Below are 14,074 nucleotides of genomic sequence, written 5' to 3'. Positions count from 1 at the left end.
ACAAACAGAAATCCGGTCTTCAGCGCAAATATTATCTCTCACTTTGTTTTTCGTTATTTTCTTCTCCCAACAATTTCTTCAGCTTTTTCCTCCGTAATGATTTCCAAACATTTGCTCAGTCAAAGATAACAATGTTACTCTCCCGACCTAGAAGACATCAAGCACAGAGATGTGACACGACCTCACACAAAGAAGAAGAATCCACAAGTAAAGGAAGTAGAAGAAACTTCAACTAAGGAGACGACAAGAGTCAGTGAATCAAGAAGCAGTTTTCAGCAGTTCCTTACAAATTTAAAGAGACTCCACAACATCGAGATCAACTGGAAGCGTGTCAAAGAGACCTAAAGTCAGCCTCAATCTACAACATTGAGTTGTAAGCCTGGGTCAACTCGATGAGGTCGGCTGCCACATTTCCATCAACCCTCTTTCTTCTGTTGGTCGATGACAAAAGTCGCTTCATGTGGTTGATCCTGCTGCAAGCGAAAAGTGAGGCGACAGAAGCGATCAAGCGCATTCAAGCGCGAGCAGAGGTCGAATGCAGGAAGAAGATGTGAGTGCTGCACATGGACCGAGGCTGGAGAATTCGCCTCAGCGAGCTTTAGTAAGTACTACGATGAGCTCGGCATGCAGCGGCACCTAACAGGGCCCTACTCCCCCCATCAATATAGAGTGGTGAAGCGCCAAAATCAGGCCATCATCGGAACAATAAGGTCATTGCTGATGATGGCCGGGATGCTCGGGAGGTTCTGGGGAGAGGCGATAATGACAGCCGTCTACCTCCTCAATCTGTCGCCAACACGAAGCCTCTACGGGAAGACGCCACACGAGGCTTAGTACAACAAGAAGCCAGTGGTACATCATCTCTAAGTGTTCGACTGCCTCGTATACATGAAGGTCGTGTGTCCCCACCTCCCCAAGCTCGATCCCAGGGGGCTGAAGGTCGTCTTCATCGACTATGAACCTTGGAGCAAGGCGTACAGGCTCTATGATCCTGCGGAGGGGCGAGCTCACGTATCATGCGATGTCATCTTCGATGAGAGCACCTTCTGGCAGTGGAACGACGTGACTGAGGCGAACCAAAATCCAAATCAATTCACGGTAGAGTACCTCATCACCAAGTCGAGAGAAGGAGGAGTGCAGCATCGGGAACCGTCACCGCCGCCAGCAGCTACACCCCCTGAACCAGTGGAGTTCGCAACACCACGGACTACGGATTCGACGCTAGATGCCGATCACAATGATGGTTTGGTGGCCAGGTACTAAAGGATGGAAAACCGACTGGGAGGAGGTGAACCACCTGGACTAGTGGCGCGCGAGCTTGAAGATTGAAGTTCAAACAATCTTCATTGGTTACGAACCCGAGAGCAAGGCGTACAGGCTCTATGATCCTGTAGAGGGGCGAGCTCATGTGTCACGCGACGTCATCTTCGACGAGAGCACCTTCTAGCAGTGGAACGACGTGACTGAAGGGGACCAAAACCTAAATCAATTCACGGTGGAGTACCTCGTCACCGAGCCAGGAGAAGGAGGAGCACAGCATCGGGAATCGTCACCGCCGCCAACAGCTGCACCCCTTGAACTAGTGGAGTTCGCAACACCACGGACTACGGATTCGACACTGGATGCCGATCACAATGATGGTCTGGTGGTAAGGTATCGGAGGATGGAAGACCTCCTGGGGGGAGGTGAACCACCTGGACTAGCGGCGCGCGAGCTCGAAGATCGAAGTTCAAACAATCTCCATCGGCTATAAACCAGAGGATGGAAGACCTACTGGGAAGAGGGGAACCACCTGAACTATCGGCATGCGAGCTCGAAGATCGGAGTTCAAACAATAAGGTAGATACATACCATAGGGCTTTAGGAGTAGATTGTTAGATAAATAGTTGAAAATCATTCCTATTTTTAGTTAATATTTTTTAGTTAACCCGTTAAAAAGTGGCACAATTAAAGTTAGTGGGATTCACACCTTGAATGTAATGACTTTGATTCGGTTGCCATTTTCTTTTCTATTATGAGGATATATTATTATTTAAATATGTCAATTGAATGACAAACACAAATTTGGTGTTCAGCATAAATATTATCTCTCTTTTTGTTTTTTCGTTATTTTCTTCTCCCAATAATTTCTTTAGTTTTTTTCTCCATAACGATTTCCTCACATTTGCTCAGTCAAAGATAATAACATTACTCTCTCGACCTAGAAGACGTCAAGCACAGAGAGGCGACACGACCTCACACAAAGAAGAAGAATCCACAAGCAAAGGAAGCAGAAGAAACTTCAACTAAGGAGACGACAAGAGTCAATGAACCAAGAAACAGTTTTCAACAGTTTCTTACAAATTTGAAGAGACTCTACAACACTGAGATCAGCTGGAAGCGTGTCAAAGAGACCTAAAGTCAACCTCAACCTACAACATCGAGTTGTCAAGAGACGGTTTACAAAGACGTCAACCAATTGAGTAGGGGAGGATGTCACGGTTATACTTGTCCAAGGCGTGTTGTCTATGGTCGCATGGCGGATGTCTTGGTCTTGCTTGTTCGAGTCGGTTGACAGAGATGTCAATCAATTGACTGGGGGAGAATGTCTCGGTCATGCTTGTCCAAGGTGTGTTGCCTATGGCCACATGACAGATGTCCCTGTCTTGCTTGTCCAGGACGTGTCCATAGTTGCATACCCGTTCCAAAAACCCCTTTTACTTGCTTTCATCCTAGATAGACCTTTACCATTTCACATTGGGTCAATACGGGGGTGTATGACCGTTCACCACAACCATGCCTACACCCGCCAGGGCTAAAATGCCCCAAAATGTACTATAGGGGATATAACTAGTTGCCACTTATTCCTACCTTGAGTTATATGTTGTTTAAGCCATGATATTTCTTAATTTGCTTATAGTCCTATAACGTTGTTTTCTTCAATTCTTCAAATGTATTTCCTCACGCACGTTTTCTAAACCTTTTCTCACAATGTGACTCAAAGCCCGAACATACGCCGCGTTGATTGCAACGTTCGAGTTTCTCACGACTGACTTGTTGGCTTGGTTAGAACAAGTGCTGCACAATCGTTATCCCACCATTGCAAAAGTGCAATTGTGACACTCAGCTTGGTGTTCATAAGCTTTCTTTAGCCGAATATTCCTAGATTTAACTTCACGTTATCCAATTTTACCTATGATATTTCATGCATTCTAAAATGAGTTTAGAACCCATGTGTGAGTCAACATCAGTTAATTATCCTAAAATAAGTCCTATACCATGCTAAATATTATAAATTGTCTAAAAACATTGTTATACTTATTGTAAATTGTCATGAAGAATAGGTTCATGCATCTCAGGCATGTATTGTCATTTATTTTAGTTCATAACTCTCATTTAGTTCATAACCCTTTTGATTCATATTCTCATTTATTTGTTTCATGTATGAGAATTAGTATTCCTATGTCTATATAAAGGTTTGTCTAGCATTGTTTCGATGTGTGAAGTCATTGTCATTTTCTATTTGCCTAGATGCGATTGTGAAGAATTTTGTTGAGAGACTTTGTAGTGTGAGAATGTGAGCGATACACTTGTAAACACTTTGGTTATAGTGATTGACTACTACCCGTGGATACAGAAGAATTTCTTCTCTCCGAACCACGTAAAGCTTTGTGTTTCTTTGTTTAATTTCTGTTTGCGGGTGTGTGAGTGTGATCAATCTTTTTTCCGCTTCCGCTACAACAAGTGGATCAAAACGTTTTTTGGTTGTGACATTAGGATACAACAATACTAACATTTTCTGGCCTCAATTAAGTTGAAAATGATTCTAGAATGGTCTAAAATAGTCAAGCTGAGCCAATTGAAACCAAATAAAGTCGAAAAAGCGGAACAAAAGTTTTTTTTTTCAATACAACTACAACAAGAAGTATATATATATAGCAATCACCGCAACTCGCGACACTACATATATGTAGCGTCAAAACATGAGCGTGAGCATCTTTTAGCATGAAGGCGCTATAGTGGTAGTGTTGAGACATTAGATGCAACATCTTAACGCTACTAAAACTTGAGTGCTTGCTATGACATCATAATGCCCCCTAAAGTATCGTGAGCTCTTCCCTCGAGCTCATCTGTCTAGTTTGACTCTTTAAGTCTAAAAAATATCTTCACATTTGCTAACATACATCAATCAAACATAAAATTTTCTTTTGGGTTCATGTTACTCTAAACTTTTAATTGTTCTAATAATTATAGATCATTATCAAAAGACCTAGACTACATTTGACCCAACGAATCCAATCAACTCAACCCAACTCAAGTTATTTGATCGGACTTAGGCCAATATTTTTTCTAGTTGAAATAGGTCAAATTTTTTGAATCGAATAATTGAGTTGAATCTAAAACATATTTAATCAAAACTCGCCTAATTCAACCCAAGCCCATAAACAAGTTTTTGGATTTAAATGGATATAGAATATCAATAGGTTTATCCTTTTATTTTTCCACTTCCAAACTTGTGAAGACCAAATTGGACCCGGTAGAAGCGTCAACGAGAAATCTGCCCTAAAATCCTCGTTTCAAAAAATTAAATTAAATAAGGAAGAGGAAATTATGAATGGAAGATTTGTGTTTAATCCTGCCTGGGTTTCTTAAAATCGCCGAATCGACCACGATTTCAATCGAACCAAGTAAAACCCCCCGTTGCATTCATACACCTTCTGTGCTCAGCTTGTTTTCGCTTTTTGTCGCCGTCGTCGTTATTCTTCCCAGTCCCTTTCTCCCTCACAAGGAGCTGAAGACAAGGGCCGAGCAGCTGGTGCAACGATCTTAGGGTTGGTTTTTTTAATCAAATTGCTCTGTTCCATTCCATGCGTAATCGATTCCCTTCCTATTTCCGGATTCTGATTGATCCGGCGCTTTCCCAATGTCAACTGCAACAAACCCTTGTTGCCACTCTATCTTCTTCCGCCATGCTCCTCCCAATTCTAGGTTTTCGATTAGGGTTCATTTGAAGCCTCTGCTTCCTCGTTTTCCTCTCAATTCAAGCACCCATTGCGTCAGTACTCTCTCCCGACGCCGCAGAAATGTAAGTTCTCTCTCTCTCTCTCTCTCTCTCTGGCTTCTGTAATGCTGAGGAATTATGAGTTCTGAAAAGGGGTTTTCGTTCTTTTCACTGGCTGTAGTGTAGAGTTTGTGTTGTTTGTTGCCTTGGATAAGAAATGATGTATGATTATTGGATGTCTTTTAATTTTTCTTGATTTTGAAGCATTTTCTTGAACTTCTCTCTGCTATATTAATTCAAGTGGTAGCTCACAGCTCAGTTCATGATTCTTTTCCTTGGAATCGTGAGATTGGTTTAGTAGAATTTTCACAGGAGGGTTATTCCCTCTTCTTTGTTGAATTGTTTTTCTTTGAAGAAATGGGAGATTGTGTGCTTCCGGCGTGAAGAGTCGTCGCAGGAACATTTCGAGTCCAAGTCTGTGGAAGATAAATTGGCAGAAGAACTGGTGCCAACTCCTGAAATCAATCAACCGAGTGACCCGAGTAAAGAATGGGCGTCGAGTTTATACAAGGTAAATGTATTTTCACATCATTTGAATGATTTTATACTCTTCAATTAGAAAGGCAAGCTATAACCATGTTCTACTAAGCGGTAGCGATGTATCCTGTTTACATAAATCATTGAATGGAATATATATACGCATGTATGTATGATTTTAGTAGGAAAATGTTAAACTTGAGGAAATAATATTGGATGAAGTAAATAAGACAAATGTGAAACCCAAAGTAGTAAATCAGGGGTTGAATGTAATTTTCGTTTGAAGTTCGCAAATATATATTTAACTGCTTTGGTCTCTTTGGGAACATCTGATTTTTAATATGTAATTACTTGAGCTTTTCATATAGTTGATCAAACGTTGCAATAAGCAGTGATAATCAGTGCAGTTGACTGAATAACATGGCTGAGAAAACAGGTTGATGTGTGTGTTTGATATGGGTCCTTTGAGATTTTTTCTCTTATCTATTTTAATTTGGTAAAATTTTGTTATTTCCAGATTTTCTTTAGCAGTTTAGTGAAGATGTTCCATTTTACTTTGCATCATGTTCAAAGTCAGCAATTTTATCTTTTATTCTCTATAATATAGTGTTAAACAAGGTGATCTTGGTGTGGGGGTTGGAAGTTTGCTCGTCTGACAACTTGTAACAGCCCAAGCCCACCATTAACAGATATTGTCTTCTTTGAGCTTTCTCTTCTTGGCTTCCCTTCAAGGTTTTAAAACACGTCTGTTAGGAAGAGGTTTCCACACTTTTATAAAAAATGCTTCGTTCTCCTCCACTCGACGTGGGATCTCACAATCCACCTCCTTCGGGGCCCAGCATCCTCATTGGCACTCGTTCCTCTCGCCAATCGATGTGGGATCTCACACAACTTCACTTGATTGAGCGTAGTATTTTGTAGATTTCATACTTATTATCCTTGGTTGAATGATTCCCGGGTTTCCTCCATCTTCTCAATTGATTGATTTTGATTGTAGTGAATTTTTTTGTTTCTTTGTTAGAAAAAGGTTTTAATAACTTTGGCATTGTCATTATTATAAAAATGTAAAGCTGTGGCAATGGCCAATGGCTGCGTGTGGTATTCTACCCTCCGAGCCGTTGTCTATGGCAAATGCCTCTAGCAAAACGCAATTATTGCGGTTGCATTTGTGTTCATGAAGATAATTCTATGGCGATTCACATAAGTGGCATGTGGACAAACCCTCTTTTCCTTTTTATTCTTTATTTTGCACATTTCAAATTACCGACTAATATCGACATGTTTTGTTACAACCTATCAGAATTACAAGGGCAAAAGAATTTGCACAACCTTGTTTGCTTGCCTTTTCTTGTGATTTTTCCCATTTGAGTAAAGTAAGCATCAAACAATTCTTCCAGTCTCTTATTTCAAGAAGACATCTCTCTCTTTTTTTTACCTTTCAATTTACCAGCTGTCATCAATATCTTACAATCTATCAGAATATTAGGTACCAAAGAAGTAGCATATCAGTTATCGTTTATTCTGTTAAATGATATCATACTGCCTATTATTTATTAGAATAACTTGTTACTATCATTTATTACTAGGCACCTTAAGAAGTACAATTTTACCGAACTATCATTGATACGTTGCCACCTATCAGAAAAATAGGGAACAAAACAATCTTTTATGAACTTTTTTAGCCTTGGTTCTTTCTACTGCTTTATACTGGTGTAAATTTCAACATCCTTTTAATGATTACAGCCATGCTACTCTAATTTCGAGGCCGAGATAATTTTTGTTATCCACCTTTGGTGTCTTGGGCATTTCTCGTCTTTTGTATGCTTCATTTATCAATGAAATCCAATTTTCTTTTCAAACATGGAATATGTATGAAATAATTTGCTTAGCACTTATCTTGTGATTATCCCATTAGAGTGACATCGAACACCAAACGAAATCTTATCTTTGATTTTTGTTGCCCGATTTCCTTATTGTTGCTGTCCTGTTGAAACTTTGGCTTGGGGGTGTTCTTCTTAGTTGTTGCTGTTGTGAATGGCCTATCCTGCTGTTTTTCTCCTCTCGAAAATTAGCGAAACGTTTCTGATGGACTGTACGCTGTTGGTGTCCACATTGGGATTTATTCACTTTGTACTTTACTAAATCATTGTTGTGCCTCTCGTTTTAACATTTTGTCGTAAAACCTCCTTTTTCCTTTGCAAATTATTCTAGTTGATTCGTTTTCTATCTTTTTAGTTTAGCGACTTCGACCATGTGAACAAGAACTGACTGCCTTTAATAATTTATTTTTACCCCAGGCCCTTGAATCAATATTTGTTACAAAGCCTTGGGTGGTTCCATGGACAGCGAAAACCATCGTTCAGGTGATGCCTCGTTTTCTGCCTGTGATATACGTCAATATGTCTGTTTTTGGTATTAACATGGAACGTCAAGATTGTGTTGATATAACATTTGTCATGTATACTTGTTGCCGAAGTGAGCCCTGCAGGAAGTTGATATTAGGATTAGCAAGTCATGTGGAATTAAGAAATCAAAATGAATTAAAGAAGTTGAGCTTTTTGATGATGTAGGTTATGCTTCTCTGGGTTGCATCATTTTGGGTAATAGGGTCATGGATAATTCCTATAATAGCCCATACAGCAGGATACAGAAAGGAATTCATGACGTACAGAGGGCAAGCCTTGTACAGCCTTCTTACAGACGTGGTCGAAGGACTTACCGGGATGGCGATTCTGCATCGTTGCCTCTCAAGATTCCATCCCCTTCCACAAGGCTGGTTCAATTTCCGCTTTGAAGGGAAGTGGCAATTCGACGTTGGCTTAGGCTGCCTTATGTTTCCACTCGTAAATCGTCTTTCACAGGTGAATCTAAACTTGTTGCCCGTTCTTCCCTCAGCTCCAGTTACCGTCTCAAGCGTCGAGCAATCAATCATTGCTAGGGACCCAGTGGCAATGGCACTCTACGCAGTGGTCGTGTCTGTCTGTGCCCCCATTTGGGAGGAGATCGTGTTCCGAGGGTTCCTTCTACCATCGTTGACGAAATATATGCCGGTATGGTGCTCTATTTTGGTGAGTTCAGTAGCCTTTGCTCTGGTACATTTCAATATGCAGAGGATGCTACCTCTGATACTGCTTGGGGTGGTGATGGGTAGCGTGTATGCAAGGACTAGGAACCTTCTACCATCAATGTTGTTGCATAGCCTTTGGAATGCGTTTGTATTCTTAGATCTTATGAAGTAAATGTTGGTGATTAGACTGTAAATTTTGATTTCATAAAAATTTATATTATGTTTGTGGCATGGGCAAGTTGAAACTTCCATTTCCTTGTGAAGTAAATGGTCACTATAAGTAGTGATTAATGTGGGAACTGAAAAAATTACACGTGTTTCGCGTGATTAACCATTATGGTTCCTCTATTTCGTTTGATTGAATATGATGGTTTGCATATTTGACCTCAAAATGGAAGTTTCACGACTTTAGGTGAAAAATTACACGTGTTTTGCCTTGTTAACCACTATGGTTCCTACCACTATGGTTCCTCAATTTCGTTTGATTAGTTATACGATGGTTTGCATATTTGACCTCAATAGAGAAGTTTCTTAAATGTGCATGCTACTTTTAAAATGATTTTCAAGTCAAGAATATGTTCCTATGCTACTTTTAAAATGATTTTCAAGTTAAGAATATGATATAGGAACATGACTGACGATCAGAATAGAGAAGCTAGTCATGGGACAACTTGAGAGATTTAACTTTCCCTTTATTCGCTTATGTGCTACTTTTAAAATGATTTTCAAGTCAAGAATATGATATAGAAACATGACTGACGATCAGAATAGAGAAGCTAGTCATGGGACAACTTGAGAGATTTAACTTTCCCTTTATTTGCTTATGTTTGAGTTAGTTTCTTTGATTCGCAGAGGACTAGAGCGAATGAAACATGACACTTTTCAATTGACATCGATATCTTTTTTTTTTTATATATTTTTAAATTGTATGCTTTTTCTTAAATTGTATGCAGGATTAATATCAGTTGGGATGATATGAAAAAATAATTCTATTAAATTTAGTAAGTGGTGAAAACTGAAAAATTCTCTTATTTATTATCTGTATTTAATACAGATATAGCCGCCCATTTTTATTAAGAAACTAAAAGAAACCTCATAAATAGAGGACTACGAGTGAAAAGTCTTTTTTATACATATTTCAGACACCCGCTATCATTTTAAGGGGCCAAAAGTTAATGAATTGATTCTTATCCAAACAGACTTATCAACAACTTCTAGAACGAGTCAAAACGCTAAAGCATGTCGATTTTTATTCTTTTTAATTAAACTTCTTATCTCGATCTCGTGTTCATTCTAAAGTATCTTCATCATCTCCATCCAAGCAACACTATTCATTGTCAACCTCATAAGAGAAAAAAGTAAGAAAAGTTGGAAAATAAAAACAATATCATATCTTCCTCCATAACATACAATAGTTCATAGAATTGAGGTCTCAGCTATGTCAGCCATGGAAGCTTCTTCTCAGCCCCTATCCATTGAAAGCTTCTCATACAGCTGGTTAGTGAATATCAGATCATCCTTTGAAAGCCGTCGCAATTCCTTCACAACCTCTCTCGATGAAGCTTCCTTCATTGAGATGGATCCTACAATGCCACCCTCCAAGAGATTCTACTTCACTTCCTCTCGTACTTCTCACGACTTTGCGTTCCCCGCTCTCTCTCGGTCGCCATCGCTCCCTCTCATTCACGCCGACCAGCTCATCTCCAATGGCTATCTCGTCCCAGCTGTATGCATCTCTCTCTCCTATTCCAATTCTTGACTATCTCTAGTGTGTCTAAATTCAAGTTGCAGGCGTACGAGGGCGCGCACGGGATCATTGGTTCACCCGCCGTTAAGCTCACCGCCGAGCCACTTGGGAAATTGGAGTCGTCGTGTTCGTTGAGGAAGTCATGCCGGAGATTATCAAGGCAGATTTTTGAGAAGTACTTGAACTTTTTTAGGCCAATTTTCAGAAGGGTTCAAAGGGTAGAAGGGAATGGGAATAGGAAAATTACAAGAGAAGCTCATCAGTGTTGTGATGAATGGAGAAGATCTTCTTGTGATTCTGAGAGCTCAATTTATGATGCAGTTCTTCACTGCAAAAGGTCCATAGGTGAGTGACTCTCAATTTACTTTTGTTCGTACAAATCATGTGAATTTATGTTCTCAGATGTCTTTTAAACGAATCGATATGAATATTCGAAAATTTTGCATAACATGATAGTTTAAGTTTAGGGTTGGTTCAAATATCAAGATCTAAGTGGGATAATGAAATAAAATGATAAATCGAGAATGATATTTTTTGGGTTCATAAAAATCACTTTAAAACCTGTTCTTAGTCAGTTTAGACCGAATGTTGATTTTGAATGAATAAATACGGGTTTGAGAGTGATTTTAACTATTTCGAAACGAATTTGAAACATGTTCTTATTAAAGTTCAAATGAATGTATGGATTTGAAATCGTAACAAGGGTTTATTGTTCAGGGAAATGAAGAGGGGAAGGAAGGAGGATGATGATGATGATGATGAACATAGGGTATGGGGACAGTACAGTTGTTGTTTGTCTGTTTTGACTTTGTGAGTAAAGAAGAATATGTGTTTGTGGAAATTGTGGGGATTGATGGGAGAGGAAAAGGCATCATATTAAATTTTTGTTGTCTTTATTCCATGTCCAACACAAACCACTAAATTTCTTTCTTTTTTTTTTTCTTTTTTTTTAATTTTTTGAAGTGAGCTCATACCCACTCTTTTCCTATTTCAAAGTGTTCATTCATATCTATATCTGTATATAATCAAATATGGGTTTGGATTACTTGACATTCCATGATAATCTCTATCTTGGTTCCTAAAGTTGGAGTAGTTTTTGGATATGGTTGTTCATGTTTAAAAATTATAATTTTTTTAATTATACTTTCACGCTATATTAAAATTGATATGAAACTAATAAAAATATTCATAAACTTTGTACTTTATCTAAAAAGATAGGTAACAAAATGAAGAAAAAAAAAGTTTACATATATATAGTAACTGTGCTTACTGGACACGTGAGATTTCTGGCAAGCATCGTAAATCTCATGGAAGCAATTGCCTATGAACTCTAAAACCTTGCCACTTCTCCTCTTGAATCATCCTAAAGTTTTTAGACTTCAATCTTCAGCGTATAGATAGTGGGAATATTTGAAGGTATAAATGTTTTGGTAATGCATTGGAAAAATTCTTCGTTTTGTGAGCTTATTGGTGACAATAACATGAGGGGGGCTTATAGTGATGTTGTGTGAGTGAATGGTAAATTAGGGTTGCGATTCATGTAGTTGTCGGGCAAAGAAGATGGAGGAAGTTAGGTCGGACTCAAAATGTGTATCCTGAAACTACGAAGCTCAACAGCCCATGGCCTAATAGGTTAAAGTAAAAATGCGTAAGTAGTGAACGTAGATCGAATACGTGACCTTGCAGTGAATGTAGATCAACTTTTAGATCTTCAGTATGACACTCTCCCAACTGAGCTATCCCCGCTAATTAGACCTTACGGTGAATGTATATCAACTTTTAAATCTTCAATATGACAATCTCCCACTTAAGCTATCTCCACTAATTAGTTGAGTTATGCTTGCATGCAATTGATTACAATCAACATTAGGTTTGTAATTAAAGTTAAAATCATAAAAAAAATATTCACCAATGCAGTGAACATGGATTGAACATGTGACCTTCAATGACCTTTAAATCTGACGTTCTCCCAACTAAAAATCCTAACAAATGCATAAGTAGATTGCATAGTCTAAAGCAAATGAGCTATCCTCACTATATAATACAATAAAAATGCACAAGTAGGGCTATCCCTACATTCGCTATTTATTAAATTGCATTGTCAAGTTATGCCCCTCTTGATACCATTACAATAAACGTGGATCGAATACTTCAAATCTTTAATCTAACTCTCCCAACTGAACTATTCCCACTATATAATACAATAAAAATGTATGTGTAGAGCTATTCCCGCTCATTAGTGTCAATTTGTGTAACTTTGTTATCAAATTTAAAAGGCAAATAAATATTTCACACAGGAAATATTCAATATTATTAGATTACAAAGTTGTAGAAATTTTAATTATGAATGAAAACTTTTATTTGTACTTAAAATGGATTAATATATTTCTATGTATGCGAATTTCAATCATATTATGTTTTGTCAATCTAAAACTTAATTTACACTAAGTTATTAATAAATTTTATTTGAGTAATTAATTTCCTTATTAATAAATTTTATTAATTATCTTTTTAGCATAGTTTAAATTGTATTTTTAATAAGTTATTGATAGATTTTTGGTTTGGATGAGTCCTTGGTGAGATGATATACTTAGATATATGATAAAATATTCGTATATAATCTTATTCACCTACATGATCTATGATAGGGGATACACCAAACTATGGTAAATTCATAGTTTTTTGTGCTGGCTCATGGGCGAATAAGTAACATATAAGAGAATACGTAAGCGGCGACAACATCCGGGGGGGCATGCCTTTTTCGATCAGGGAATGTAACATATAAGAGCATACGTAAGCAGTGACATCTGGGGGGGCTTGCCTTTTTCGATCAAAGAATGTAACATATAAGAGCATACATAAGCAGCGACAACATCCGAGGGGCTTGCCTTTTTCGATCAGGGAATGTAGAGCTTGCCCTTACATTTGCATCTCCAGACTGACGGGTAATAATCATCCACGATCGGAGTTTTCGGTGGCACCGACACAAGAACTGGGGTGCAGGGCGTGCATTTCCCACACTTTAAGGTGCAATGTGGCGGTGACGATCCCGGCCTACACAATCTTCCTCTTGGCAAGGTCAACTTTTGATGTTCATGATCTCCAACGACCTTGAGCACCTAGGTTGCATAATTAGCGATGGGGTGGCATAGTATAATGCATTTATAATATTGCAAATTAAAATAAATTTACCTCGATATGTGTATGGCTAGATTGAGCAGATGAGCAGCGCCTCGTGTTGTCTGAGAACAATATGAAGATGATGAAAAACACTAAGAAGAAGAAGAAGGGTTTAGGTTCATTGGTTCGGTTGAACTTCATACACACAACAAAATTTGATTGTTTCACAAGTCTTGTGGTGCTCCTTCTTTCAATGCTTTCCAAAATCAAGATATAATACAAGAGCCCTGCTGACAACCCTTCAAAAAAAATGTCATTTTTATAGCGTTTGAATATTTTTAAAAATATGCTATAAAAAGGAAATGAAACTTTTAGAAAAGCTTTTTATAGCATTTGAATATTGCATTTTTTTTAAAATATGCTATAAATAGTGAAAGAAATTTTTAGAAAATGGACATTTTCCACTAATTTATCACTTCTTTTTTTTTTTATGCTCGTGACAAAAGGAAACCACTTAATTTCTAGGTACGTGATGACATCATGTCTAATTATTTGTATGCAATTAGTTAAGTATTGGAACGTTCAAGTTGCTAAATGTACTGAATTTTCTTTATACGTTTTA

At 38.2% G+C, this 14,074-nt stretch overlaps 2 protein-coding genes across 2 annotated transcripts; both read left to right on the top strand.

Moving 5' to 3' along the window:
- Positions 1-4,500: 4,500 nt before the first annotated feature.
- LOC111430389 lies at positions 4,501-8,836 on the top strand. The gene is made up of 4 exons (XM_023066610.1): positions 4,501-5,065; positions 5,397-5,552; positions 7,816-7,881; positions 8,089-8,836. The coding sequence occupies exons 1-4, from the start codon at positions 4,904-4,906 to the stop codon at positions 8,755-8,757; spliced, it is 1,053 nt and encodes a 350-aa protein (XP_022922378.1). The 5' UTR covers positions 4,501-4,903; the 3' UTR covers positions 8,758-8,836.
- Positions 8,837-9,901: 1,065 nt separating this feature from the next.
- Positions 9,902-11,380, top strand: LOC111430360 (probable membrane-associated kinase regulator 6). Its single transcript, XM_023066577.1, has 3 exons — positions 9,902-10,311; positions 10,377-10,677; positions 11,050-11,380. The coding sequence occupies exons 1-3, from the start codon at positions 10,024-10,026 to the stop codon at positions 11,055-11,057; spliced, it is 597 nt and encodes a 198-aa protein (XP_022922345.1). The 5' UTR covers positions 9,902-10,023; the 3' UTR covers positions 11,058-11,380.
- The last annotated feature ends 2,694 nt before the right edge of the window (positions 11,381-14,074 follow it).

The sequence above is a fragment of the Cucurbita moschata genome, unplaced genomic scaffold, assembly GCF_002738365.1.
Source record: "Cucurbita moschata cultivar Rifu unplaced genomic scaffold, Cmos_1.0 Cmo_Scf00033, whole genome shotgun sequence".
Lineage (NCBI taxonomy): Eukaryota > Viridiplantae > Streptophyta > Magnoliopsida > Cucurbitales > Cucurbitaceae > Cucurbita > Cucurbita moschata.
The sequence above is the reverse complement of the archived record's forward strand: the minus strand, read 5'-3'. Positions and strand labels throughout refer to the sequence as shown.